At 41.0% G+C, this 27322-nt stretch overlaps 1 protein-coding gene across 1 annotated transcript in view; it reads left to right on the top strand.

The window, feature by feature from the left end:
- The window catches only part of LOC117524179 (transcription initiation factor TFIID subunit 4-like), a 278303-nt gene that overhangs the window by 91518 nt on the left and 159463 nt on the right, over positions 1–27322 (top strand). The window contains exons 11-12 of the mRNA XM_034185935.1: positions 11606–11775; positions 22446–22576. Coding sequence (XP_034041826.1) covers positions 11606–11775; positions 22446–22576 — 301 coding nt within the window. The remainder of the gene's footprint in view (positions 1–11605; positions 11776–22445; positions 22577–27322) is intronic.

Here is a 27322-nt window from a genome sequence, read left to right as displayed (position 1 = left end):
CTACCTAATGTGCACAGGTAGAACATTCCAAATTTTGGGAGCTGCAACAGAGAATGCTCAGTCCCCTCTGAGTGTTCACTTGGACCTCAGTACCTCAACAAGCAACTGATCAGCTGACTGGAGGCGCCATGCAGGGGTGTAGGGTTGAAGAAGCTCAGAGAGGTAGGTCGGGGCCAGGCCATTTAAAGATTTAAAAACAAATAAAAGAATCTTAAAATGGACCCTAAAGTGCACAGGCTGCCAGTGAGAGGAGACCAAAGTAGGTGTAATGTGCTCCCTCTTTCGTACTCCAGTTAGCAGACGAGCAGCAGCATTCTGAACTAACTGGAGACATGCAAGGGACGACTGGCTAACTCCAAAATAAAGTGCATTACAGTAATCCAGCGGAGAGGTAATGAAGGCATGGCTTACTGTTTCAAAGTGCTGATGTGTGAGAAAAGGCTTCACTTTACCAAGCTGCCTGAGGTGAAAGAAACTTGACCTAACTACTGCACTATTTCACTGCCCATCTTAAAACCCAAATTAGTAATGGTACTCCTGGCATAAGCTGCCAGTGGACCCAAATCAACACGGGATGGTACACAGGAGCTGCTAGGGCCAAACACAATCACTTTTCTTATTCAAATTTAGGAAGTTGAGGGTCATCCAGGCCTTAATATCCTCAAGATGTGACAGTAAGGGTTTGAGAGAAAAGGCATCACTTTTCCTCAGGGGGACATGTGTCTGGATGTCATCAGCATAACAATGAAAAGCGACACTATGTTTCTAAGGATAGACCCTAGGGGAAGCATGTACAGGGAGAAAAGCAAGGGTCCTAAAATTATACCCTGTGGGACCCCGTGTAAGAGGCTGAGCACAGACAGATGGATGGACAGACTGATGGATGCAATGTCTTCGCTGTACCCAGTGGCCATGTTTGATGGCCTCGGGTAAACGTGAAGCTCTTGGCTTCTGATAACTGAACATATTCCCTTCATAATTTGGCATTTTTTTGCTATAGCCAGTGCCTCATCCAATTAGATTGTGATCCTATGTTCCATCAGTGGAAGACTAATCCCCAGGAACACTTCTACAGTGGTCCATATTTTTCAGTGATGCCACAACAAGACTGCATAACATGGGTGTCCCTCACTCCAGGGACTTCAATCCATATGACTAGAGGTGTCAGGAGATCTGTATGTGACCACATATATCCACCTATCCATACAAAACCTTTAAATGGCATCACAATTACCGCACCACCTGTGGCAAGCCCTCTCTTAAATGTAAGTTTGATAAAGAAATGACATGCATAAGAATTGATGTGTCTGCTGGCTACATGTCCTAGAGCCTTCCTAAACCAATAACTGAGAGGCTTCTGTTTTGCTTGTGTGGAAGCTAATTACATCTCAGTTTTATTAGTGCAGCATTGAAGTCTGGAATATTTTGCATTTCAAATCTCCTCCCCTCCTTTAATGTCAGCCCTGTTTTTGACACTCTCATTTGACCGCCTGCAATATCACACCAGCCTTGACAAAGAAATGCGGTTTTTTGTTGTAATATTGTCTGTGTTCTTGGATACTTGAATTATGTGCCTATATATTGGATAGTAGTTGCATAACCTCTCTCTTCTATTTATTGCTGACATTTTTCTTACATGTTGCACAATAGAATAATGTAATTTATTTGGAGGCTTGCAGATCATGATTAATTTCATTATGTATCTCGTTCCTTATTTATCTAGTCATAAACCTTCAGCCCCCTCCCCAAAAAATGTCATGACAGGAGTCTGACAACACAGCTTTATGTATACTCCTTAGTCCCCTAAAAAGATGATGATGTTTGGACTCCACTTTGTCAGTTTCCATGCAGATTGTTGCCTTAAAACAGTTGGAATGGGTGTTTTAAAACAGTGAGGAAACATGCCAATGCAGGATGTAACATTACTTGACAGAAAACTGAAAGACTTGAACATACACAACAGTACAGACAGTTGAAATGTTAAATAAATGTTCATTTAAGTGCAGTTGTTTTGTCTCATTTGTTAATATTAGACGTGTTATATTCAATCATAAGCCAAAAAGCAAACAAACATTGTTGCCTGTCATCCATCAGCCACCCAGTTCTGGTCAAATGGTCATTGAAAATCCCATATTGTCCAACTACCAATTTTGGATGCCATGTAGATCATAATAATTTTGTATCAATATATTTATAACTAGAGCAATCAGAGATTTCTGACATCTGCCGATCTGGATCTCCATGACCTCCAAACTTCAGTGCAGTCTTCCATGTCCTGATATCTATCTGTGGTGCAAATTTGGTGAGAATCCGTGAAGTAGTTTTGATGTAATCCTCCAAATGCTATATAAAGTGAAATCTTCATCCACAATCCAGATCTGGGTCACCTACAAAATTTAATGGAGTCTTCCATGCCCTAATATCTATCTGTGGTGCAAATTTGGTGAGAATCCATGAAGTACTTTTGACGTAATCCTTCAAAGCCTATATGAGCAAAATCCTGATCCAGATCACCTCCAAAATTCAGTGGAGTCTTCCATGCTGTAATATCTATTTGTGGATCTATTTGACGTAATCTTGCTAACAGACAGACAGACAAATAATCGAGCAATCTGAGATTTCTGACGTCCACTAATCTGGATCCACGTCACCTCCAAAATTCAGTGGAGTCTTGCATGCCCTAATGTCTATCTGTGATGCAAATTTGGTGAGAATACATGAAGTAGTTTTGACGTAATCCTTAAAAGCCTGTAAATAAGTTTTGATCAGTATAGTCTCTGGATGATCTGAAAGAAATTTGAAGTGCATTGGACAAAATCCCTAGGAGGAGTTCGTTCAGATATAATGTGTGGAAATCAGGCCAAAATGACACGAAAATTCAAAATGGCCGACTTCCTGTCTGGAGTAGACCAATGGTGCAAGAGACATTTTTGTACGTATATGCAAGTCGCACATGTGTACTAATTTTCATCTCCCTACTCCAAAAAAAAAAAAAAAAAAAACCTCTATGGGGAGGGGGTTTTGAAAGTTGCAAGGGGGCACTATAGAGGCGTTTTGTCCCGCCCATAGGTAACGCCCCTATCACCTGTAAGAGGTTGTCATGCTTGACCAGTGTATCAATTTTCATGATGATATGACAAAATTAAAGCCATCAGAAGAAAGAACGTAATTTCATGGCGAAGGATCGATATTCTGCATGCTGCCACACGGACGCCTTTACTCGTAGTTTCACGGCGATCATCATGTGCATTCACCAACTTGTTCTGCATGTTTTAGAAGTGGCATTAAGTTGATGGGGTTAACTATGTGACATCAGTATCTGTTAAAATATAAATTGGACATTTCCTATTACCCCCGGGGGGCGCTGTGAGTTAGGTGGGAAGTTAACATATGAGGATGAGGGCGGAGCCCTCATCATGTCCAGTAAGTTTGAAGGATCCACAATAAAATATATGTGCGTGACAGCTGTTTGAAGTGAAATGGCGTGCCCCCGAAATGCTCGCCAAAGTTTGACGAACCCTAGCAGCCACGTCTTTTGACCTACAAAAATTCTTTTGATCAGCATGGGGTCATGATGATGTGTCCCAAATTTGAAGATGATTTGATGAAATCCCTAGGACGAGTTTATTCAAATGTAAGTAGTGGAAATGGCCAAAATGACCTCAAAATCTAAACTTAAAATCAAAATGGCCGACTTCCTGTCGAGATTCACCGCAACATTAAGAGACTTTTTTGTGCATCCCAGTATGGTAAATATGCTTACCAAATTTTGTGAGGCTACGACAAAAACCCCCAATAGGGAGGGTTTTTATAAAAATTGTAGAGGTCACCATTTTGCCATTTCGCTGCAAGCATGTGTGCGACCCCAAAAATATTGAATTTTGGATCTGGCCTGACAACTTTGCAAAGTTTGAGTTTTTGAGCATGGGAAAGGGGTGAAATTGGGGCTTGAAAAGTGTCAAGAATAATAAATAATAATAATAAACAGTGCAGTTACAATAGGGTCCTCGTGAGGACAACTTCGTCTTCATTCGGGCCCTGAAAAGAACCTCCCCCCGACTCAAAACAAGTTGTGCAACTCATAGTTATAACGCCATCATTCTGGACAGTCTAGTTGTGAGGTAATCCTTCAAAGCCTATATAAAGTGAAACTTGATTCAGAATCTGGATCCAGATCACCTCCAAAATTTAATGGAATCTTCCACGACCTAATATGTATCTGTGGTGAATGTTTTTGTCAAAGTCCATGCAGTAGTTCTGACATAATCCTGCTAACAGTATTACTTTAATGCCTGTATAAAGTGAAATGTGATTCAGATCCGGAGCTGGATTTAATGGAGCTTTCCATGGACTAATATCTGTCTGTGGTGAAAATTTCATCAAAATCCGTGTAGTAGTTTTGACGTAATCCTGCTAACAGACAGACAAATACTTACCAATGATTTTATTACGTCCTTGGTGGACGTAACGTTCATTGATTTCCATGTTATTTATACTTTGACAAAACAGCAGCACTTCACTTCTCATGTATCATGTGCTTATATGTTAAATAGTTGCCAACTAATTGCTTGCATCACCTCTTAGTCACATTAGCTACAAGGGACAGAGGCAAAGCGACGTGCTGCCATTCATTTTCAATCATAGTTGGAGTCTTTTATTTAATTGCATTTAATCTTTATTTAACCAGGTTAGTCCCATTGAGATTGAGATGTCTTTTGCAAGGGAGACCTGGACAGTTATAAAGTTTCCAATTCACCTAACCTGCATATCTTTGGATGTGGGAGGAAGCCGGAACACCCAGAGGGAACCCACACAGACACAGTGAGAACATGCAAACTCCACACAGGCTACAGGTGGGAATCAAACACGATTCTTGCTGTGAGACAACAGTGCTAACCACTAAGCCATCATGCTGTCTTAAGCTGGGCAGACACTGTATGATATTTTCAATCATTGTACTTGGCTCCAGCTCAAACTGTGCGACAAAACCGCAGGGTGTAAAAGTTCAGAGCGCACGATTTATGTTCTCAAACTATACGGCCTGATGCTCTAATGCAATCTGACTGCTCACATTGTACGTTCAAAAACCACACGTCAGACTTATGTTTCCAGAAGCAAAACGTAAACAGAAGCTTTTTTCTTTTTCTTTTTTCTTAAACTTTATTTACATTTATTATTTTTACAAAAACTCTTGATGGGAGACATTAAAGTTTAAACAAAAATAAATACACGACTTTAAAGAGTTGAAGAATAATGGGGGAAAAAAGAAACAGAAGCTGCTCTCCCAAAGAGATGATCGCTGTTTATGCTCTCTCCGGTGTTTGCACATGCACAGTGCGAGAGACGCTTGTAACGCTGCTTCAACAGCGCGATACCCTCATGACGGCTGACCAGAATATCAAACAGGTTTGATTTTCATCCGACCATACGATTGCTGATCGGGAGGTGGTTGTGAGATGATAAATTCAGCTCGTTACACCATGTATACTACACGATTTAGGACGCGCGATTAAACTGAAGCTCAGCATGATCCAAAAAATTCTTGCACGAGTGAAAAATCGGTTGAAAAAGGGCCAAAACTTGCACAGTGTAAGCTCAGCTTTACAGAGATAAGAGACAAGTGGTCACCATGTTGCCAGCTAGGCAGGGCCAAAATAGATGAGGACTATTTTATTCAAATGCTGAGTAATGCGACATGATGATTGCCAAGGCAGTGTGCTATCAACATGACATACTTTAGTTACTCGCTTGAACAAAATAATCCAAGATGGTGGAACATGTTATGAAACAACTGCATTTCTGTATAAATCTGTTTTGCATTTTTCTTTTACTGTATTTTGTAAACGTTAGTGAGGAAGAAGCATTTTTAAGTCTAAAAATGCTGTTTTTATAACCAGATGAATGATTTACACGACATCTTACAGATGTCGTGTAAATCAGATGTTAGCATGGCAACTAGTGATAGAGGAATGTCACTGTAACAGACATTGAACTGAAATAATTCAATTTAACTTGGGTTCTGTTAAGCAGTCAGGCATGAAGTAAAAGTTCAACGTGACAGGGTCTGGCTTCCCCACCTTTTATAAACTGTTTAAACATTGTGCACAGTAACCACGAGCTGGTCATGCCCCAGGAGCGCCCATCAAGGGACTAACGGCAACTGTATATCATAGTCACTTGTCGCTAATCTGACTGTAGCTTCACTTTCCATTGCATTGAGCTAAATCTAATTTTTAAAAAGTAGCTGTTAGTAGTACGACATCATAGTATACCTCAGTAAGGCAAAATCATTGTTTCACACAACTGTCTTTCCTGGTTGTTGAAATCTTTACTTCTTTTTACACGTGTAGTCAATAATGTATCACATAAAAGTGATTGTTTGAATGTTTAGTTTTGTGTAATCTTTGGTAATGAATCACTGTTTCTGTGTTTCGAGCTCATTGTGCAGTTCTTTTCTTTATAACTGCGTGAACAAGGCCTATGGCATGTTTATTTTCAGGACAGGTCAAGTTATCCGTGAGGAAGTGATGAAGAAAGGCACACAGCCCCAGGAGATAGTAGAGGCTATAATGTCATGTATCTATGGTGGTGGTGTGTAGATTCTGTCCATGAAGTCATAAAGTGCTAGAGGTGTGGGGGGGAGGTAGAGGTGTGTCTTGTTTAGGGATCTCCTGTAATAGTCTTTGTCAACCTCCCGCCGTGGCGTCAAGTTTCATATCGGCGTTCTGTGGCTGTTGTAAGAAGCAGAAAGGCCTCAGCAGGGTGGGGTTGGCTGACATTGTACACCCACATTCAGGCTCCAGAAAGAACTCTGAGCATGTGCTGCAGCACGCATATGCACAAAAACACATGCACACAGCAGTTTTGTAACCAACATCAGTGGCAGGAACGTAAATGACTGTTGAGGCGAGCCAGTAAGTGGCGAGAGGCCATTCTGTGTGTGTTCTGTGGTTCTTTGTTCCATCCGACAAGGCCACTCAGAAAATCCGCTGCTTGCTCAGGGCCAGTCCTGTAAGCACAGCATGTCACTGCTCAACTAATTCAGGACAGAATCAGAATCCGTACTTGCCAAATGCAGGAATTTTATAAGTCCAAAAAGAATGCTAGTTTTGCCCCTAAAGGCTGTGTCGACCATGTCGATTGTCAGTAAGTTGTATTCAGTTCTCACTCTTTTATTTAATGGAATATACGCAATTAGAAGTTCACATTTTGTGAGAAATAAGTCCATGATATATTAAATGTGGTACCTGGATCTGTAAGTAGAGTTTTTTATGCTAGTATAAAACCAGATCTGTCACAACTCGGGCTCAGTCCTCAGGAGCGTTATTCAGCTTAGCCCCATCCAAACACTCTTCATCTCCCTGCCGTACAGACTGCCGACACAAATGACTCCTTAAATAGGAATTTTGTGCAGTTGTACCCACAGTGTGGCTTGATACACAAAACATCATGTAGAGTTTCATCTGAGAAAATGTTCATTCATGCAACAGGATCACTAACATGCGTTTCCAAGGGGTATACATTCATAATTGTATGGAATAAACTGAGTAAGCACCTGCATGCAAACGTACGCTTACATTTCAAAGCTCAGTATAGATGATAAATCTGTTTCATCTATATCTTTTGACACCAGATAACCTTTTGTAATGTAAAGCAACCTTGTTGCTTGGGCAGTAAGCTACATCACATTGTTAGTATGTAATATTTTGAAAGTATGATGTTGCTGCACAGCTTATCGAATCTTGTTAAAGTCCAGTTCCCTTTTTGTTGCTTCTATCACTCGCTCTTGGCTTCTAGGTAATAGGGATGTGAATCTTACAACAACTCGCGATTCAATTCGATTCCGATTCTTGGGGTGACAGTTCGATTCAGAATCGATTTTCGATTGAAAGAGCTCTGAGAAATAGTTATATTACTTAAAAAATGTTTATGTTTAAGAAAATGCAGCGTTACAAGGTTAATCAAGTGATTCTAAAGATGTAAATTCAATTATCTGCTTTGCTCGTTCAGAGTTGGCTGGCAGTTTAGCGAAGTGATGGAGTGTGCGCTGGTCAGTAGTCGGCAGAGAACGCTGCTCCACTTCTTTTAGCTCCAAGTGATGGCGTCGCATGTGGGCTTGCGGATTTAAAGTGTTTCTGAAGTACATTTTGCAGATTTTGCACACTGCATAAGTCATGTCAACCTCCTTCTTACGCAGCAAATAATAAAATCCAAAATGCGCTCAAACATTTGCCTTCAGCAAAGACAGTGCTGGCTGAATTAGCTCTTCGTCCACCATGCTAAGCTGCAGCTCACGAATGTTTGAAGCACTCCTGAATCAAATTTTGCCAGAAACTGGGCAACAGCCAGGTGGAAACCATTTGGAAGATTCAGACGGCTTTCGGTGGCTCTTCAGTCATGTGACTATCTGAGAAATTGTGGAAGAGGTGGGCATCATTTTTCGGAGTCCAGCATGTCCTGTGAGACTTCAACATGAAGGTGCTTTTGCTCCACCGTCAGCAGCTTCGGCACGAATTTCACCGCCACTCTTTTCATGGCCAAATCTTCTGTCACAGTGGAACGTGCCGAAAAAGAGCTGATGTCCACCTCTTCCGCAATTTCTTGGATAGTCACACGATGGTCCCGCATCACCACAGCGTTCACTTTGGAAATGACCTGGTCATTTCAGCATGTTGATGGCCGACCGGAGCGTGGCTCGCTCTCCACCGTTGTGCAGATGTCTTTAAACCGGTTGTACCACTCCTTAATCTGTGTGATGCCCAAACCATCGTCACTGAAAGCCGTCTGAATCTTCCGAATGGTTTCCACCTGGCTGTCACCCAGTTTCTGGCAAAATTTGATGCAGTCGCGCTGCTCCAGTCGTTCTGTCTTTTTCCTTGCAATGAAAAACCACTGAGAGCACAACACACGACCTCACACAAATGCTGCTTGCCAGCAAATGACGCAATCGACAGGCGTAAAAAAATTCACGCATGCGCACGAAGGTTCAAGGTTGGCTCATGCAAGCACGCTTGATTCAAATTGATCAGGTTTTTGCAAAAGAAAAAAAAGGTTGGGTACTTTTCTAACAGACCTTGTATCTATGTATGTATGTATGTATGTATATGAGCGGTGGGCGTTTATGAAGACGTTTATGGGACAGTGGTATATTTCCCACTGTGTTACATCACCTTTCCTTCTAACAACACTCAATAAGCGTTTGGGAACTGAGGACACTAATTGTTGAAGCTTTATAAGTGGAATTCTTTTCCATTCTTGCCTGATGTACAACCTCAGTTGTTCAACAGTCTGGGGTCTCTGTTGTCGTATTTTGCGCTTCATAATGCGCCACGCATTTTCAATGGGCGACAGGTCTGGACTGCAGGCAGGTCAGTCTAGTACCTGCACTGTTTTACTACGAAACCATGCTGTTGTAACACCTGCAGAATGTGGCTTGGCATTGTCTTGCTGAAATAAGCAGGGACGTCCCTGAAAAAGACATTGCTTGTATGGCAGCATGTGTTGCTCCAAAACCTGGATGTACCTTTCAGCATTGCATTGATGGTGCCATCACAGATGTGTAAGTTGCCCATGACATGGGCACTAACACACCCCCATACCATCACAGATGCTGGCTTTTGAACTTTGTGCTGGTAACAATCTGGATGTTTTTTTTTTCCTATTTTGTCTGGAGGACACAACGTCCATGATTTCTAAAAACAATTTGAAATTTGGATTCATCAGACCACAGCACATTTTTCCATTTTGCGTCTGTCCATTTCAAATGAGCTCAGGCCCAGAGAAGGCGGCAGCGTTTCTGGATGTTGTTGATGTATGGCTTTCGCTTTGGTAGAGTTTTAACTTGCACTTGTAGATGTAGCGACGAACTGTGTTAACTAATGGTTTTCTGAAGTGTTCCTGAGCCCACGTGGTAAGATCCTTTACACAATGATGTCGGTTTTTAATGCAGTGCATCTGAGGGATCGAAGATCACGGGCATTCAGTGTTGGTTTTTGGCCTTGCCGCTTATGTGTAGAAAGTTCTCCAGATTCTCTGAATCTTCTGATTATATTATGGATTGTAGATGATGGAATCCCTAAATTCCTTGCAACTGAATGTTGAGAAATATTGTTCTTAAACTGTTGGACTATTTTTTTTTCCACGCAGTTGTTCACAAAGTGGTGATCCCCACCCCATCTTTGCTTGTGAACGGCTGAGCCTTTTGAGGATGCTCCTTTTATACCCAATCATGACACTCACTTGTTTCCAGTTAGATGTTCTTTGAGCATTCATCAACTTTGCCCTGTCCCAACTTTTTTTAAATGTGTTGCAGGCATCTATTTCAAAATGAGCAAATATTTTCACAAAAACAATAAAGTTTATCAGTTTGAACATTAAATATCTTGTCTTTGTGGTGTATTCAATTGAATATGGGTTGAAGAGGATTTGCAAATCATTGTATTCTGTTTTCATTTACATTTTAGACAACGTCCCAACTTCATTGGAATTGGGGTTGTATATCAATTAGTCGTTAGTTTGTCCAGTAAAAAACTCAAAACCACACATAGATTGTCATTTTTTCAGGCAACATGTAAAATTGTAAGATTCTGAGCAGAATTCTGAGGGTTTTTTTTTTGTGTGTGTGTGTGTGTTTTAAATGTACGTTATAAATCCTGTTGCTCGCAATGGAGGCACTTGGCTCATGCTAATGCTAGCCTGTTAGCACCGCATTATATGACATCCATTATGTGACACTAGCAAATTTTCCAGACACATGAACAATTAAATCCACTGTGAATCAGCTTTCAGGTGCTGCCCTCACTCAGGTCCTCAACCACGGAGGCACTCAGCTCATGCTCACGTTACATACGATGTCCGTGCCTTGCTATCGCATGTAACACCAAGCTAGCGCCAAGGCAATTATACAACATATTCTATAAAGTTAGTAACTTTGCTGAAATAAAGAAACAGCATTTCCCAATTATGACCTGCAACTGGATTAAATATATTTCATTTAGAAGGACCTTGGAACATGTTTCTCAGTATTTTCCCTAATAACTGCCTTAAGGAAAGACTAATGATTCAACTGATTAGAACCAAATTTATTATTGTCCGTGATCATGATAAAGTATATTTTATTTATTCACTGATGTTTCGTAAATACTATAACTAAAGAATCCTACTAAAATAGTTGAATAATAAGCTTTTGTTATTTTTGATATTTTATATACTTCATTATTTTAAGAAATTTAGTAAAATATATATTTTAAAGATTTTTATTTTCAGGAAGTTTGGCTTGATTAGTGTGGCTTTTTCCCTGGGGATTGCGCTAGTTAACATTAATCCTTATATTTAGTTTGTCCAATTTCTTATGGGCTCTGACAGTGTCGGGACTGTGTATATATAAAAAAATGGCCTTAAATTACAAAATGGTTAATGTGATATTTTTGTTAAACCCCGAGAATTAATGCTGGGTGTCGCCACTACAAGCACATCTCGATTGTTTCATTTTAGCTCCGTTGTGGTGGTGTATAGAGGCACAGTTACAAAAACTATGTCAAACTACTGATGGATCTTACTGTATGTATGCATTTTCATTTTGCTTGCCTGCCATCACGTGTTTCAGGGATGACGATGACATCAACGACGTGGCCTCCATGGCGGGTGTGAACCTGAACGAGGAGAGCGCAAGAATACTTGCCACCAATTCGGAGCTGGTGGGAACGCAGATCCGCTCATGTAAAGACGAGGCATTTCTCCATCCGGGTCTACTCCACCGGCGAATTTTAGAAACAGGTGAGACAGGTGTGCGCCGCCCACCATGACGCCCTGTGAATACAGTAAATCATTAAGTTCTTAGATATTTTCTTATGCTGTTAGAGAATGAAATAAGAGTGTTCATAGCCGTTTTCTTTGACCGCAACTGCACTAATAAAAGGCGAGTGGTATCTCCCATCACCCACCATCCTCCTTTACAAAAACTAGTAGTGATGAAATCGCATTGGGTTGTCTTTTATGTTGTGGAACATGTTGTTTCTGTTATTATTGTGTCATCACTAGAGACGGTTTCAATATTCTTTCGTTCAGTGGTTCAGGCTGAGCCGTTCCTTGTTTGGCCGCAGTTTAAAGTTGATGCACTTAATCATTCTTTCACCTCCTTTAATGAATTCTTCAGTGGCTGTCTGAACTCACTGTACCCCAGGCACACACATAAATACTTTATGGGCTTGTCTTTTGAAGGCTGTCTGTCAGATTGTCCTCTGGACTAAAGGAACGGAGTTTAGAGGAATGAGACTTGGCAGCGAGATTTTGATTCTTTCTCCCTTTTTAGGTGTTTATGACACCCTGATAGAAAATGGGAATGCATGTTCTAATGGATGAAGTCAGAGAGGTCTTGGTTGATTTTTATTTTTGCAGTATCACGTGTGAGTGAGAGAGTGATGGTGTCTTCATTACACTTTTTTTTGTGCTGTTGGAAGTTAATTTTCCTCTGTGAAACATGCTTGCTTTTCTTGCCCTGTGAAACCTGTAAAACAGTTTGAGTGCTATTTCTCCAACTAAAACAGTGTTGAGTGTCTTTGTCCTCTGCATCCGATCAATAAACACACAGTGTAATTCCACGTGATGGAGAGTCTAGCGCCTTCATCGTCTTTTATCTCAATTAAAATATCTATGATACAGCACACATGCCTGGAGGTTGTGCTTTTGTTATGTGGACTCTTGGCGTGGTTGTTAATCCTGTCACCTTGGGGTGGAAGCCTTGTTTAAAAATATAAATCTTTCCTTAGGGGTGGGTGCGCAGCGTGGTGCAGGGCAGGAGGCTAGGGCACCCCCTGCTGGGGGAAGTGGCATTTATGCAGTGTGGTTGTGTCAGTGATTGCCCACGCCACGCTGCCAGCTGACAGCAGTCCGAGGGAGGCCCCTCCTGCCTGCCAGCTCCACTCAATCAGAAAGGCTCTGCTGTTCCTCTTTACTGTACAGATGCAAACTTTGTCTCTGCTCTGCTGCTGAATTCTCCAGTAAAAGCTTTCCTTTTCTTGTTTGCCCCCCAAACCTTGAACTTGTCACCTTTTGTTTTCCTTCGTTACCGAATAAAAGGTGATATTTTTGTTGATTGTGTTTAATTCCTCTGTTTATTTTCTACCTTTTGCATATTTTATCAGTGCTATTGTCTGACTCAGATGGTCTGCTTCCCCTTTTTCTTTTTTTCTTTTTTCAAGAGAGGATATTGGCTGCATTTTTTTTTGTCTCATTTCTTCTCTGTCATTTGTTGCTTCCAAGTGTGTCTGGTTGTGTTTTGGGGCTTTACAGCCCTCTCACAGATGCAACAAAAAGCCTGCTGTGTATATAGTCTGTAAACCATAAATAAGCACAAGTTGCTTGTCATAGGTCATCATCTACAGCTCACTGAAGTCACAACTAGTGCAAGCTTATACCAGAGTTTTAGAAGTGTTCAAAAAACGTTGATAAACCACAAACTGTTCACAGGTTAACAGCGAGGCTGTTGCCAGTTTTGCACATTGTTGGTGCCTGTTGATGACTGCTGGCAGCAAAAGCAGACAAGAAACAAAAACAGCTGTATGATATTCTATTTGTACTTGTGGGTACAAATGCCGCCCCATTGATGGTTAATACCTGTGAAAATCTTGCGATAACATTGCTGTTACGTGTTACATATATACAACTATCACATCATTTTTGTTACACGAGGAGAGAAGCTGTACCGATCCAATTCTAATCATCTAAAGGCCCAAAGCACATAGTACAGGTGCAATCGGGGCATTTCCAGTTCCGATTTGCGATATACAGGATGTGTATTCTGAGTGCTAATTCAGGATCAGGGCACAAAGACTAACATCTTGATGTTTAGATGGCAAACACAGAATTGAGTAGTTTTCTGGCAAGGAAACTGTAAGGCACACAAACTGTCAAAGTAGTGGAGGATTATTTAAAGGAGCAGTAGCCATCCACCACAGCTCCCGGTGGTGAAGTATTTGAGCGACTTTAGCTACCTTGACACTTGCACGAATTTGATCCTTGCACTGGTACGCAATCTGGCATGCCAGAGAGTAAACTTGTTGTAAACTGTGCGTGAGCAATGCATGGCTGCATGCAAGTGTGCAAAGAAAACTTTGAAATGTTCAAAATCTCTGGCACACATTAATTTTGTCAACTTGATTTGAATATAGCACAATCTATTCAAAAACACTGTGTGTCACTGAGAGTCAGTGCGTCTTATTGGTGCAGCGCATCTGAACAATTATGATGAGATGTTACATCTGTAATAAACATAATTTTACAGATACATTATCTAACTCATAAGAAGGAATGAAAATGCAACTGGTTTAGTAAGCCATTATAATGGAAATATTACAAATAATTACCTTTGAGACAATTCCAAATGCATTTGCCACCTCATGAAGCACATGAGAGAAGCTGCAGCTGTAAATAATTTATCTGTGATTCTAGGAGCAATGCAAAATGGTTGCATCAGCCAACGTCCGAGATCAATTGCATCATCCTCTACAAAATAATTATTTTATATAGCGTGGTGTCCATTGGTACAAAGCGGGACAAGGAGATTCGCATAGGCACGACAAATTGCGCGGCAGTGTGAGGATTAAAGTCATGGAAGTGTCAAGGTGTCTTTCGTCTGCTACACCTTCTGGTCCGATCACTTGATTTATGCCATATCCCACTAAGTGCAGACAGAGCCACCATTGTTGCTGCAAGTGAACTCTTTGGCCAGGCCCATCTTGGTGCTGCTCTGCTAGCTACCTTAGGGAGAAAGAAAATAGATTAAGTCAAATACAACAAATGAGGGTTTTTGAAGTAAAAAAAAAACTTCATGTGCATTTTGTTTTTTTTGTTTTGTTTTTTCCATTAAGTTTTGTGGTACCATCATGCACTAATGTGCGTCTCTGTGTGTACAAATACAGGGTTCATGGATTGGAAGCCCTCCTATGGAAGCCATATCTGACTATGGGGCCACATAAATAGCTTAAACACTGCACTTGCCTTTAGACCTGAACTTGGCTGGTCTAATGGTGCACCTACTATCTGCTGCCAAGATAGCAATGTACGGGCACTGCACCCAACTAGAACTCGTTTTAAAACTAACACGCCCATGGGTGCACAGATGAGCATGGTTTCCTTTATGCTTGCATAGTATGGGTGTTGGGCAGGGCTTGGACATTACACTTGTCTCCCAATATGCTATGTATTGTGATGCGTGAAAAATGCTATTGTACAAGTATTGCAGTTTGATTTTATAATATAGTGTCAGGGTTCTTACCAGTATTTTTTCACAACATAGGGGGGAGCTTAGCAGGGCATAGCCAAGCGACGAGCATTGCAGGAGCAAGTATTGTAGGAGGATCAAGCGGCATCCCCCCTTCAGAAAATTTTTCAATTTGTTCAGTATGGGAACAAAATGCAAAACCTAAATTAGCTTGTTGTTTAAACCAACAATTTATTGTAACATTATACAAACAGGAAAATAAAATAATTGCAAAGTGCTGCCTGGAAATAAGTTAAAACCACCTTTAAGCCTGTATATCCCATCGATGGGAAAGTTCACTTTTTATTTGTGAGACACTGACAAGCCAAAATTAGGCGGGTGGTAGGGGTTTAAATAAAATGTTCTCAAATAAACAACAAATATGTCAATTGGTGCTGTCAATTGATTTCCTGAAAGCTGTGCTCCTCATGCGGTGTGAATTCTCTCTCTCTCTCTCTCTCTCTCTCTCTCGCTCTCTCTCTCTCTCTCTCTCTCTCTCTCACACACACACACACACACACACACACACACACACAGTGTAACTATAAGGTCTTACCTGTGCGTTTTAGTGAAGAAAAGTCGCTCTGCGTCACTTTGAGTCGTCAGATCAGGTAGCGGAGCTGAGCCTTCCCCGCCCTCTCCAGTTCTCTGTCTTGGTGCAACAAGTCAAAAAAGTCACAGCGGCTCAATAACGTCTCATTTACCACAGCCTCCATGTGATCCTGGCTGCACACGTGATGAAATCTCAAGAAAAAGTTATAAAATTACTCAATTCTCAGTGTGGAGCAGGGACACCGTGCACGTGCACTGGATGGCGTGCGCGTCAATATTTACGTGTAACACTTCAAGGAAAAAAGCAATTACAGTACATATTTAATTCAAAGTTTAAAAATCTTTCTGTCTAACATCTTTCTGTGTAAATATTTCATGTTACAACATGGAGACCCGCAGCTTATAGACAAGTGGGGATTTATGTACAATTTGTTTTTTCTTTTTAAAATTGGTGGGTGCGGCTAATATTCAGGTGGGCTCTATAGTCCAGAAATTACGGTAAACACGCAACGTGAACTCACTCGTGCACAGCCCTGTACCGAACCGAACGTCCTGTACTGAAATGGTTCAATACAAATACATGTATCGTTACACCCTTAATATTTAGGGCCTGCTTGTTTCTCTGTCCCTGACCAAGGCAGCGTCTACATCTGGAGTTGATCCTCAGGCGCCAGACTGTGGCTGCCCACTGCTCCTAGTGGTTGGATTGTGTCTAACTGTAATTATGATGGGTTAAATGCAGAGGACAAGTTTCATTGTTTGTATGTATGTATGTATGTATATATGTGCAATGACAAGAAAGCTTCTATTCTAGTCTATTCTAAAGCATAATTTGCAGCGAGAGCCGGTTTACCTAATGTAAGCGGAACTATTGACTGCACACATATTGCTATAAACGCGCCATCACATGATGAATTTGCTTATGTTAACTGGAAACAATTTCATTCCATCAGTGGTCAAATCATATGTGATGCGTAAATGCACTGGGTTGGGTTGGGAACAGGCTAGGGACTGGCACGGTGCGTAATGGATGGCTGTGTGGGTAAACTGTTTTCGTGTAATTGTTCTGATCGAAAACCAGCGCGGGCACATTTGGGCATGTGTGCATTCATATATGTTTTTGTTTTTATTATTAATGTGTTTTCCTTTTCTTGATGGTGAAACTAGAGCTGCAGATTCTTATCAGGCCCCCAATTGTCTCCCTGTGGTCAGTATTTGTCCTTAAAGTTGTGAATGTCACAAACTGTCAGCCAGCACACCTAATTTATTTTAACTTCTGTGTGTGTGTGTGTGTGTGTGTGTGTGTGTGTGTGTGTGTGTGTGTGTGTGTGTGTGTGTGTGTGTGTGTGTGTGTGTGTGTGTGTGTGTGTGTGTGTGTGTGCGCGCTGCTCGGAGCTCACAGCAGCCTCACACGCACATGTTCCCACTAACATTTTTCCCATTTCATGTTTATTCCATTTGCAAGGATACCAAATAAACTATCCCTGCATCTCTCCATGTCATTTCCAGTCATCTGTGGCTCACACTCAGTATAATTTTTTTCTGTGTTCATGTTGACTGATCTGATGGAGCAGCGATTCCCAGCTCCCAGGGCCTATTTACATGAATTTGCATATTTAAATAGGGGTGTGGAAAGGGAGGAGCTCGGTGCTTGTGCATGTGCGCGCAATTCCACATTGATTGGGATGTCAAAAACGGGACATGCTTGGATCCCTGCTTATACACACTTTGATGCATTTGAATACTTTTTGTGCTTACTGCAGTTTCTGGGTTTTGGTGTACCCCATGTTTCAGTAGGAAATCCATGCAAGTCTTTGTACATGAAGCCCCTGGTCTTCAACAATGGAATTTCTATGGCAAACACCTTTAAATGCAGCTGTTCATGATCTTTCACCAACAGCTGCATTAATGCCTCATCCTCTATTTCTGTATTGTCTGTGTCTTACAAACCACAAGTGCCTCACATCCCTAAACAGTTTATTTCTCATTTTTCATACTTGCTCTTTCCTGCCCCCACAGAACTTTTTTGGCTTTGCCAACTTTTTTTTTTTCTTGTTGTAATCTGTCTCAAATCCAGTTCCTGTAGGCAGGTCAAGTCAAATATATTTATAAAACTAAGTCAATGCTTAAAATGCTTGGAATATGTAACAATGCTCACTGTGTGTAATGGATAAACAAAAAAGAACAAGAAAAAAAATGGAAACTGAGACATCTCACAAATACTGTTCTGGATGTTTTTATTTTTGGACCTGATGGTTGCCAAGCATTGAATGTTGTGAAGATTTCAGGATTTTACTTTTCCATCACAAATTATTTTATGTACCATATTTTACAAATGGGGACTCGGGGAATTTACAGATTTACACCAGCTCTGAAGGTGTCCTAAGGAGATGCTCAGACTGCTGTGAAGAGAGTCTGTCAACGTCCTGAAGAGGATTGTCTCACTCGTTATAGAAATTATGGTTTCGGATGACCAATGTGGAATTCGCGTTTTGATCTTTTTGTCACAGGCTTTGTTGATACAAGAAGGTAGGTTGAGATTTTGCTTACAATTGAGTGAGGGTTTGGTGAGTCAGTCTTGACTTTGATAATGAACCTTTGCATTGGAAGTTACCCAGATCTGGTTTGAGAACCTTTCAGAGGTGGACTCTGGAGCATTCATTGGTGATCCAGCGACTGACCATGAGAGTTGAGATGATTAATGCAGAGTGTGTGTGTCTTTGGGCCCTATCTTGACGGCAAATGCAAAAAAAAAAAAAAAAAAAAAGGTGGGCTGTGGGGGCAAATCTTTTTTGGGGTATGTCCAAGCACATGTTGCTATTTAAGCAGCAGAAAACACCAGTGCAAAGACAGGTGCTGGATGCAGAAATGTTGGCTTTATAATGTTTATTAGACGTGGGTGTGCTGTGGTGCAAATATAATAATAATAATGTCAACCTTGCTGAGGTGAAGCAGTACAGCAGATAAGTGAGGTTTTTCAATGGGCCTTTTACTTTTTTCATTTAATGGCTGGTTTCAGTTCACAGTTACTTTTAGTTGTGTATTTTGTCTGTCTATTTTTTTACTGTGTCTACTTGGGGCAACTTCACATAATTCAATTCCAAGAGAGAAGTTACATCAAAGTGCAGCAAATTTTAACACAATCACAATGTTGGTTCTTTTGAGTAAAACATATTTTTAAGATAATTTAAGACTGATTTTGTGCTTATATTCATTCATTTTCTGTTGCTTTTCCGGGTCAGGGACTCAATGGCAGTAGACCAAGCAGCTCAAGCCAGACTTCCCTATCCTTGGCCGTGTCCTCTAACTCTTCTTGGAGGATTCAGACAGGTTCCCAATACAGCTTTGAGAAATAATCCCTCCAGCATGGCTTCTCGTTGTTTAATCCTTACTTATTTGGCATGTAATTGTATATGTACTTATTGTAGTACTTATTTATATACCTGTCCTGGCTGTGGTCTCTGTGTTTTTAATGTGACACGTCGTGTGCACTGAGCCGTCATTTGTAGCTGTCAGTGAGTCTGAGAGGCACGTCACCGTGCTGTGTGTGCTCAGACATGGCTGGCCAGTCCCCATCTGTACATACATATCAGCATTTCATGCAAGTGTGCTCCCCCCCTCCCCTGCACAGCACATGTGTTGCGGGTGGAGGGGGGACACACGCACCGCCACATGTGTTGTGAGGGGGAGCAGGGGCGTGTGAGAAACATGCACAGCACATGTGTTTTGGAGGTGGGAGGAGGGCGAAACACACGCCTGCCACATGTGTTGTAGGGGGAGCCGACACACTGGCATGCCACATGTGTGTTGCTTTGCAACGCCACACTCGTGGGGGCACTTAGACAAATTTCACAGCCAGCTTGAAAGTGGCTGTCATCTCACTATTTTCATGCTGACTGCACAAATGGCATCACATTTTCTAAGTTTTCTGAGAGTGGTATTGGACGTTTGTGTGTATCACCTGGGATTTGGCTGACACCTGCCGTGAGAGGGATCAAATGGGCACACTCAGGGCACTCTCTGTCTTTCGGCCACTCGTGTTCGCGAATGGTTATAGTGACAGGTGTACGAGGCATTAGAAGTGGCTCAGATTTTTCACGAATGGCATGCAATTCCTCCTTTATGCGCTAGTCGGCTTCAATCATGTTATGTGTGAAGGGGCCCTGAAGGTTCTGATTCTCATCCCAGTTGCTTCACACTTGGCCTCAAACCTGCTCAGTGCATATCAGAAGTCACTAAGCCAACAGAACCACATCATCCCCAAAAAGCAGATATGCAACTCTGAGGTCACCCAACTGAACAAACTCCAGCCCCTAACTGCACGTTGAAATCCCGTCCATGAACATCACAAACGGTACTGTGACAAGGGGCAACACCCACAGGGAACAAGTCAAAGCCAAAAATGCAGACACGTCTCCTGCTTTGATTGTACAGGGACCTGATCGTGTGTTGCACCAGGTTGGATGTGTTTTCCAGGTCGACAAAACACATGTAGATGGGTTGGGTCATACTCCCAAAACCCTTCTAATGTCCTTGCAAGAGCAAAGAGCTGGTCCACCATTCCCCAACAAGGACGGCACCCACATTGCTCCTCCAAAATCTGAGGTTTGACTAGTGATGATTTTGTGCTTATATGACCATCTGAATCCCAGCTGTATGTATGTGTGTGTGTATGTGAGTCATTTAGCGCAGGAATTTAGTCGAAATTAAGAATTTAATTCCCATTGAAAGTTTGACAAAAGTAACTACTCAAATTCAAGAACAAGCAATTTTATTTAAACTCACGACAGTTTAAGATACAGTATTCTGTATTTAATGTTTTTCTAGTCAAAATTAAACAAATTATTGAAGCTTTCTAATTAATTAGACTTTTGTAGCTACTTCATTTCGATGTTTTTCTAGGTTAACTGTAATGAGTTGTAAATGGACTGTTTTTGCCTTCTTTGGCTTTTAAGACGTTCTCTGAAATATTAATATATCTGAATGAATCCCCACCTCCCCTCATTTTTTTTTCTTTGAAACATGAGCCTATTTGTGTTTTTCTTTCACCTTTTGATATTTCTGCATGTATTGCCACTGTAATTGTTGAGCTATCAGGGCTCCCTACATCCATTACAAAGCACAATCTGGTAAGTCGTATGTGTATTGTTCAGCTGATTTAAATAATTGGTGTGGTTTACTTAAAAGGGCGCCAGAGAGAAAACTGTGTTAATGGAATAATTTAAAAGAAAGTTGGAAATAGATAGCAAGTCTTCCCAAAGTCTGTCCTCATCCCTTTTGTTATGACTTCAGATGAGTTTGGCTCCAAGGAAACTATATTATCCTCTTTCTACGAAGAGATGGTCAATGTCGTTAACACACTTGAAGGAGCTTAGCTAGTAAAGTCGCTGTCGTCTTTGCACTAAGACAGAAACAATTTAGCGTTTCTGTGTGATGAGTCCTAGTTTTTTGGATTTAATTGCACACATTAATCCAGACTCTGTGTGTGTGTGTGCGTGCGCATATATTGTAAATGTCCGTGTTTGTGTAAGTGGGGCTGTGGAACGTGGGTTGTTGTCTGTTTTTATTTTATGTTTGTGCAGATCATTTATTTTGTTGTGTGCTGCTGGATGGTCTGGTACTCGGAAGCTGTTATATTTTGTTTGCTTCATTGTTGAGTGTGTGTGCTTTTCTTTATTATTCATATTTTTCTGTCACCTTTAATTTCAGGGTGCTGTGGCCTCTGACCACCTCTTCCTTTCTAGTACTGGATATGATTTGTTTTTTTCAGTGTGAGCACCTTTAGAATTAGGAATCTAAGCAAGTGACCTAATTTGCATAGTCCCTAATTATCTGCACCAACAAATGTGCCTTCGATAACTTCTGTCTCTGTTCACTGAAACGAGACCAAAAAATTAGGAGATTCTAAATTTGGCTCACTTGTTGACCTTTTTCCCTTTGTCTACATTGTTTGAGTCCATCCATCAAAAGTCCAGGTACCAAGGCCACACATTTTTGTTTGTTTGTTTGTTTTCTTTTTTTGGTACTAGGTCTTTGGTGCTTGGTGGATACTTCGAACCAGCTGAAAGTACTTTGTGTTAAACAAACTGTTACTTGTGGCGAATCAAATTGCATATATCACTTACATTATGAGGGAATGTCAACTACAAATTACGGTCATGTGGCATTTCTCTGGGAATGGTCCAGCACACAGTTGCCTCTGTGTTGACGACCCCAGGTGTTGGAAAAGGCAAAGGGGACCACCACATTATGCTTGTTTGCCTGGGTGGTTTACTTGCTTCCACGACTTATAGTCTGGATAATAAGGCATATATTTACTACAAAGTATGAAAATGTACATTTCACAGTAAACTCGATTTGAGGATGCACTTATCCTACTCATGTAACACTTTGCTTACCTCAGCATTGTAATTCCCACACATCATCACTGGACGCAAACAGTCTTTTGGAAATTCTAGCCGGTGTAAAGAAAATAAAACCTATGTAGTAATCCATGCTTGACAAGAAAGTGAAATCTTAGAGAACATGAAAGAATTTATAATCGGGGCAATTAATTGCACTTGGAATGATCACATTCTATTTAGCGCAATCCTGTTCACTCATCCCTGACTGAATGTGTTTGCATCCCTCACAGCTAAAAAATTTGGAGTCACGGAGGTCCCCATGGAGGCGGTGACATTCATCTCTCACGCCACACAGTCCCGACTCCGCACAGTAGTGGAAAAAGTTTCGACTATCGCACAACATCGACTGGACACTTGCAAGGTAAGAAATCTATTATAAATAAATGTTGGCCTAAGAGATAAGGGGGAAATTAAATCACTCAGAGTATAATAGCTAACATTCCTATAAGTTAGTACGCACATGCTCACCCATTTTCATGCACCGCATGTGCATGTGTGTACACACAAACTCTGAATAAGCTTCGAAAGTTCCACATTAACAGATACAGTAGCACTTTGCAAACCCTAGAAAACTAATAATTTGGCAGGGGCGGGGGTTATATAATAATTACCCGTCTGTCCTTCTGTCTATGAGTATTATAAGCGCAACTCCTTATCGTTGGTGGATTTCAGTGAAACTAAAGTAATTCTGCCCATTGCCTTCTTTTCCTTTCTTTTCTTTTATTTTCTGTTCTTTTTTGCTACATCATGTTTATCAGTTACATTTACAGAGGTTGACCAGCTATTTCAGCTATTTCATCACCACAGATTTACAACGTCCAATATGTACAATACAATACAATACGTCCAATACATGCAACCTGTTGTGTACTACGGCGGGTGATGTTCTCTAGTTTCTTCTGTCACACATTAAGTCACAAAAAATGCAAGTGTGTCATGAACACAAGTTCATAGTTGATGGAGGTCTTTATTATAACCTTAAGTTGACAAACAGGAGAGTTTAGACTTTTCAGTCACTTTGTTAAAACTTTATATGTGAAACATTTTCTAAGTGTCTGCCTGCATTCGCCTGCCTACTTTTTTCATCATTTGTGGCGTTTTGTCTCCTTCCTTCCCTGAATGTGTGACTATATAACCACATTTAATTGGTGTACATTAAAGCACGCCTCCATCTTGAGCCGACTGGAAGCCATAATCTCGGATATGTTGGTGGAACTAGTGGAAAACTTTGAAAATGTGTTTTTCCTGACACCACAAAAGGCGGCTGAGCATCGCTGTAGCTGTCCCCATCTTGTTTTGTGCTTCTTCTTTTCATTCTTTTTCTTTTTTTTTTTTTGTGGTTTTGTAAATGAGGTGCATGAGAGAGGCACGAAGCTCTGTGAAGCCACTCTGTTGACATCAGCGGAAAAAAAAAAAGACCAAAAGATGAAGCGGCCTTAAAGAGCAGCCGGGCTTCCGTGGCAGCGGAGGCAGCAGGAGCTGTGGCAAGAGTGCAGGCTCAGCGCTGCAACAAAGGGGAGGGAGGCTGGATGGGAGGTGTGGGGAATCCTCTGATGTGTCTTTGTGCTCCATGTCACACAGCTTTTCACATCCACTCATGGACGCACACACAGACAGAGAATATATGTCAAATTTAAGTTAACCGTGAGAGCACAACTACACAGGAAGCATGCAGTCACACAAACGTAAAAGCAATTATCCCAATAACCTCTGAAGTTCCGCAAACTATTTTTTCCTCGTCTTTCCACATCCCAAGTGGGAAGTAGTGCTGCATCTCCAAAGGGAGGAGTTAACGGAACAACAAAATTCAGTGCGTTAGTGTTTATTTGTCGATGTGTTCAGACTGTTGGGGCTTATGTTGAACTGTGACTTAAAGTTGTTGGTTTACAAAATAAGTGCACTTAATAATGAGTCATTTCTTGTATTACTTTGTGTTAATGGTGGATGTTCAACATGCTTTTTGTTGGATAGGACACATGCAGTACAGAGAACCAAGAGTCAGTGTCACACAAATACAAATTCATGATTTTCTCACTTGATGTCAGAGAATTGTGCTGTTGTATTCTCACTGTGCTTAGATTTCAAATGCAACATCTTGTGGTTAATTTAGATTATAAGGTGTAAATTGTTTTGCACTGGGAGACTTCAGTCTATATATTAACTCGCAAACACCTTCCACATTGCTTCTGACGCATTCACCTGCGTATTGCTTTGCTGCTCAATCATTCCACTTTATTTGTCTTTGACAATGGTGTTTTACCACACTCTGTCTTCTATGACTGTTTTTGGAAGTAAATTTTATTTATTTTTTAACAGGTAGCAATCAGCTTGGGCTTTGTAGGGATTTAAAGTTCTCCGTCGCTACGATGTATTTCCATCAGTTGTGCTGTCACAATGCCATATATGAGATCTGTAGATCTGATGAGAATTTAAAGTGTAGGAGATACCAAAAAATGTGCACAAATAATCACTAAAATGATGAAATGTTGATATTTTTAAAAAATCCTGAACAAAAAAAGTCGATAAGTGCACAGGTGAAGGATAATCTACAGCTGTCTGAAGCCTGCGCTGTATTTCAGCTCCATTCAGCACTCAGCCGCAGCCATATTGTTGCTACGTTATTGCCGGAATGGCACCTGCTGATTCAAGCCCAAATCAATTGTAAACACTGCGGAAGTCGAGCTGTTTTCAGACGATTTTTTTTTCTAGTGTGGAGCTTTTTTTTTTTTTTTAGTCCAGTCTGAACGTGTATCTGAATAAGCTGTGGGGGACACAGCATTATAGGTTTGAGCCTTATTTCGATGGCAGTGAAGGAGAAAAAACTTGGAGGAAAACCTTCAGTCTGACAACAGTGACAATATTGGCAGAGTTCAGAAGACAGAATGGTGTTTGTAAAATAAATAAATAAATAAATAATGCATATGATTTCGGCAGGAAATGAACTTTTTTGCCAGCTCATTAATCCAATCAATTGATTAAAAAAAAATAGTTTTGGTGATGGTGTGGATTTTTTTTATTTATTTATTTATTTATTTTTTCTGACAAAAAGGTACATTCAAATCTGAAAAATGTCACAAGGGACTGAAAATATCAGCTATTTTTGAAATAAATATTGTTTCCTTCTTGAATAGCATAACACATTATTATTAAATATTAAAACCCTTCACACAAGGAGAAAATAATATAGTCTTACCTGTCCATTTCACTGAGATGATCTTCATTTTGATGGAAACGTGTGAAAATATTTTAATTCGTTGTCCTGATAGAAGAAAAGTCCACGATGGTTCGAAAAAAAATTGAAAAAAATATGCAGCTTCACCGACTCAGACCTACGTTTTCCGCTTTTTTTGAGATTTTCCAAAAAAATTCAGATTTTCAATGATTTTTGTGAGCCGTCACACGGTTCGCAGATTGCTCTGCTGCAAAAGACAGCGCTCTTGATAAGCCAGCACATATGTCCCCTGGCGGGATTTCTTATGACACAGGTTGGATGGGGAGCAATGGTGCACACCCATTTTCAGATCTATTCAGAGATGTTCAGTCGGATTGGGGTCTGGGCTCTGGCTGGGCCACTCAAGGACATTTACAGAGTTGTCCTTTTCAAGGTTCTCCTTTCTCCACAGAGGAATGCTGGAGCTCTCACAGAGTGACCAGTGGGCTCTTGGTCACATCCCTCAGTAAAGGCACCTTGACACTTGCATGAATATGATCCCCGCACTGGCACACACTCTTGCATGCTAATGAATGAATTCCTTGTAAACTGTTGTAAAATGTGCATGAACTGCACACCAGTGAACAAAGAAGATTTTTAAATGTTCAAAACTTCTGGCACGCATTGATTTCGTGAACTAAAATGGTAAATGGACTGCATTTATATAGCGCTTTTCCATCTGCATTAGACACTCAAAGCTCTTTAAAATTATGCCTCACATTCACCCATTCGCACAAACACACTCACACACCGATGTCAGGGTGCTGTCATGCAAGGTGCTCACTACACACCGGGAGCAACTAGGGGATTAGGACCTTGCCCAAGCGCCCTTAGTGATTTTATGGTCAGGCTGGGGTTTGAACCGAGGATCCTCTGGTCTCAAGCCCCACGCTCAACCACTAGACCATCACCTCCCCTACTCTTCTTGAACATTGTGCAACCTATTCGAAAACACTGCGTGTCAATGCGTGTCATTGCGCGCAGGGCATCTGAATGATTATGACAAAATGTTACATCTAATAAATATAACTTTATAGATACATTATCTAACTAACTGGTGTCTAAAGTATTCCAGAAAGGGCCAAGAGGATAGAGGTTTTTTTTTTTGTTTTTTTTTGCAGCCACTGACTCCAGCAGGTGATTTCACTAATTAACATCATCACTTTGAGCAGATTTCATCATTGAAATCACCTGCTGAAGTCAGCAGGAAAAACTTTATCACACGACTGTATAGTATAAATAATTACCTTTGAAAGATGATTCCAAATGTGTTGTCCACCACACGACACACATGAGACAACCTGCAGCTGTAGATAATTTCTCTGTGATTCTGGGAACAGTAAGAGAATAGTTTTATCAGCCAAGATCTGAAAGAAAATGCATCTTCAGCTACGAGATAATTATTTATTATAGCACGGGGGCAAAGCGTGGCATCCAGCAGGACACATTGGCACGACGAATTGCACAGCAATGTGGGGATCAAATTTGTGCAAGTGTCATGGTGCCTTAATGCCCTTCCCTCCAGATCACTCAGTTTAGATGGGCCACCGGCTCTAGGAAGAGTCCTGCTGGATCCGAACTTCTTCCATTTACGGAGGATGAAGGCTACTTTGCTCATTTGGACCTTCAAACCAGCATAAATGTTTCTGTACCCTTTCCCAGATTTGTGCCTCAAGACAATCCTGTCTCAGAGGTCTACAGACAATTCCTTTGACTTCATGCTTGGTTTTGTGCGCTGACATGCACTTTCAACTGTGGGACCTTATATGTAGACAAGTGTGTGCCTTTCCAAATCCTATCCAATCAACTGAATTTACTCCAGTTGAACTCTAGCTAAGCTGTAGAAAACTCTCAAGGATGATCAGTGGAAACAGGATCCACCTGAGCTCAATTTTG

This window comes from Thalassophryne amazonica, chromosome 2, assembly GCF_902500255.1.
Source record: "Thalassophryne amazonica chromosome 2, fThaAma1.1, whole genome shotgun sequence".
NCBI lineage: Eukaryota > Metazoa > Chordata > Actinopteri > Batrachoidiformes > Batrachoididae > Thalassophryne > Thalassophryne amazonica.
This window is presented reverse-complemented; position numbering and strand designations above follow the sequence as displayed.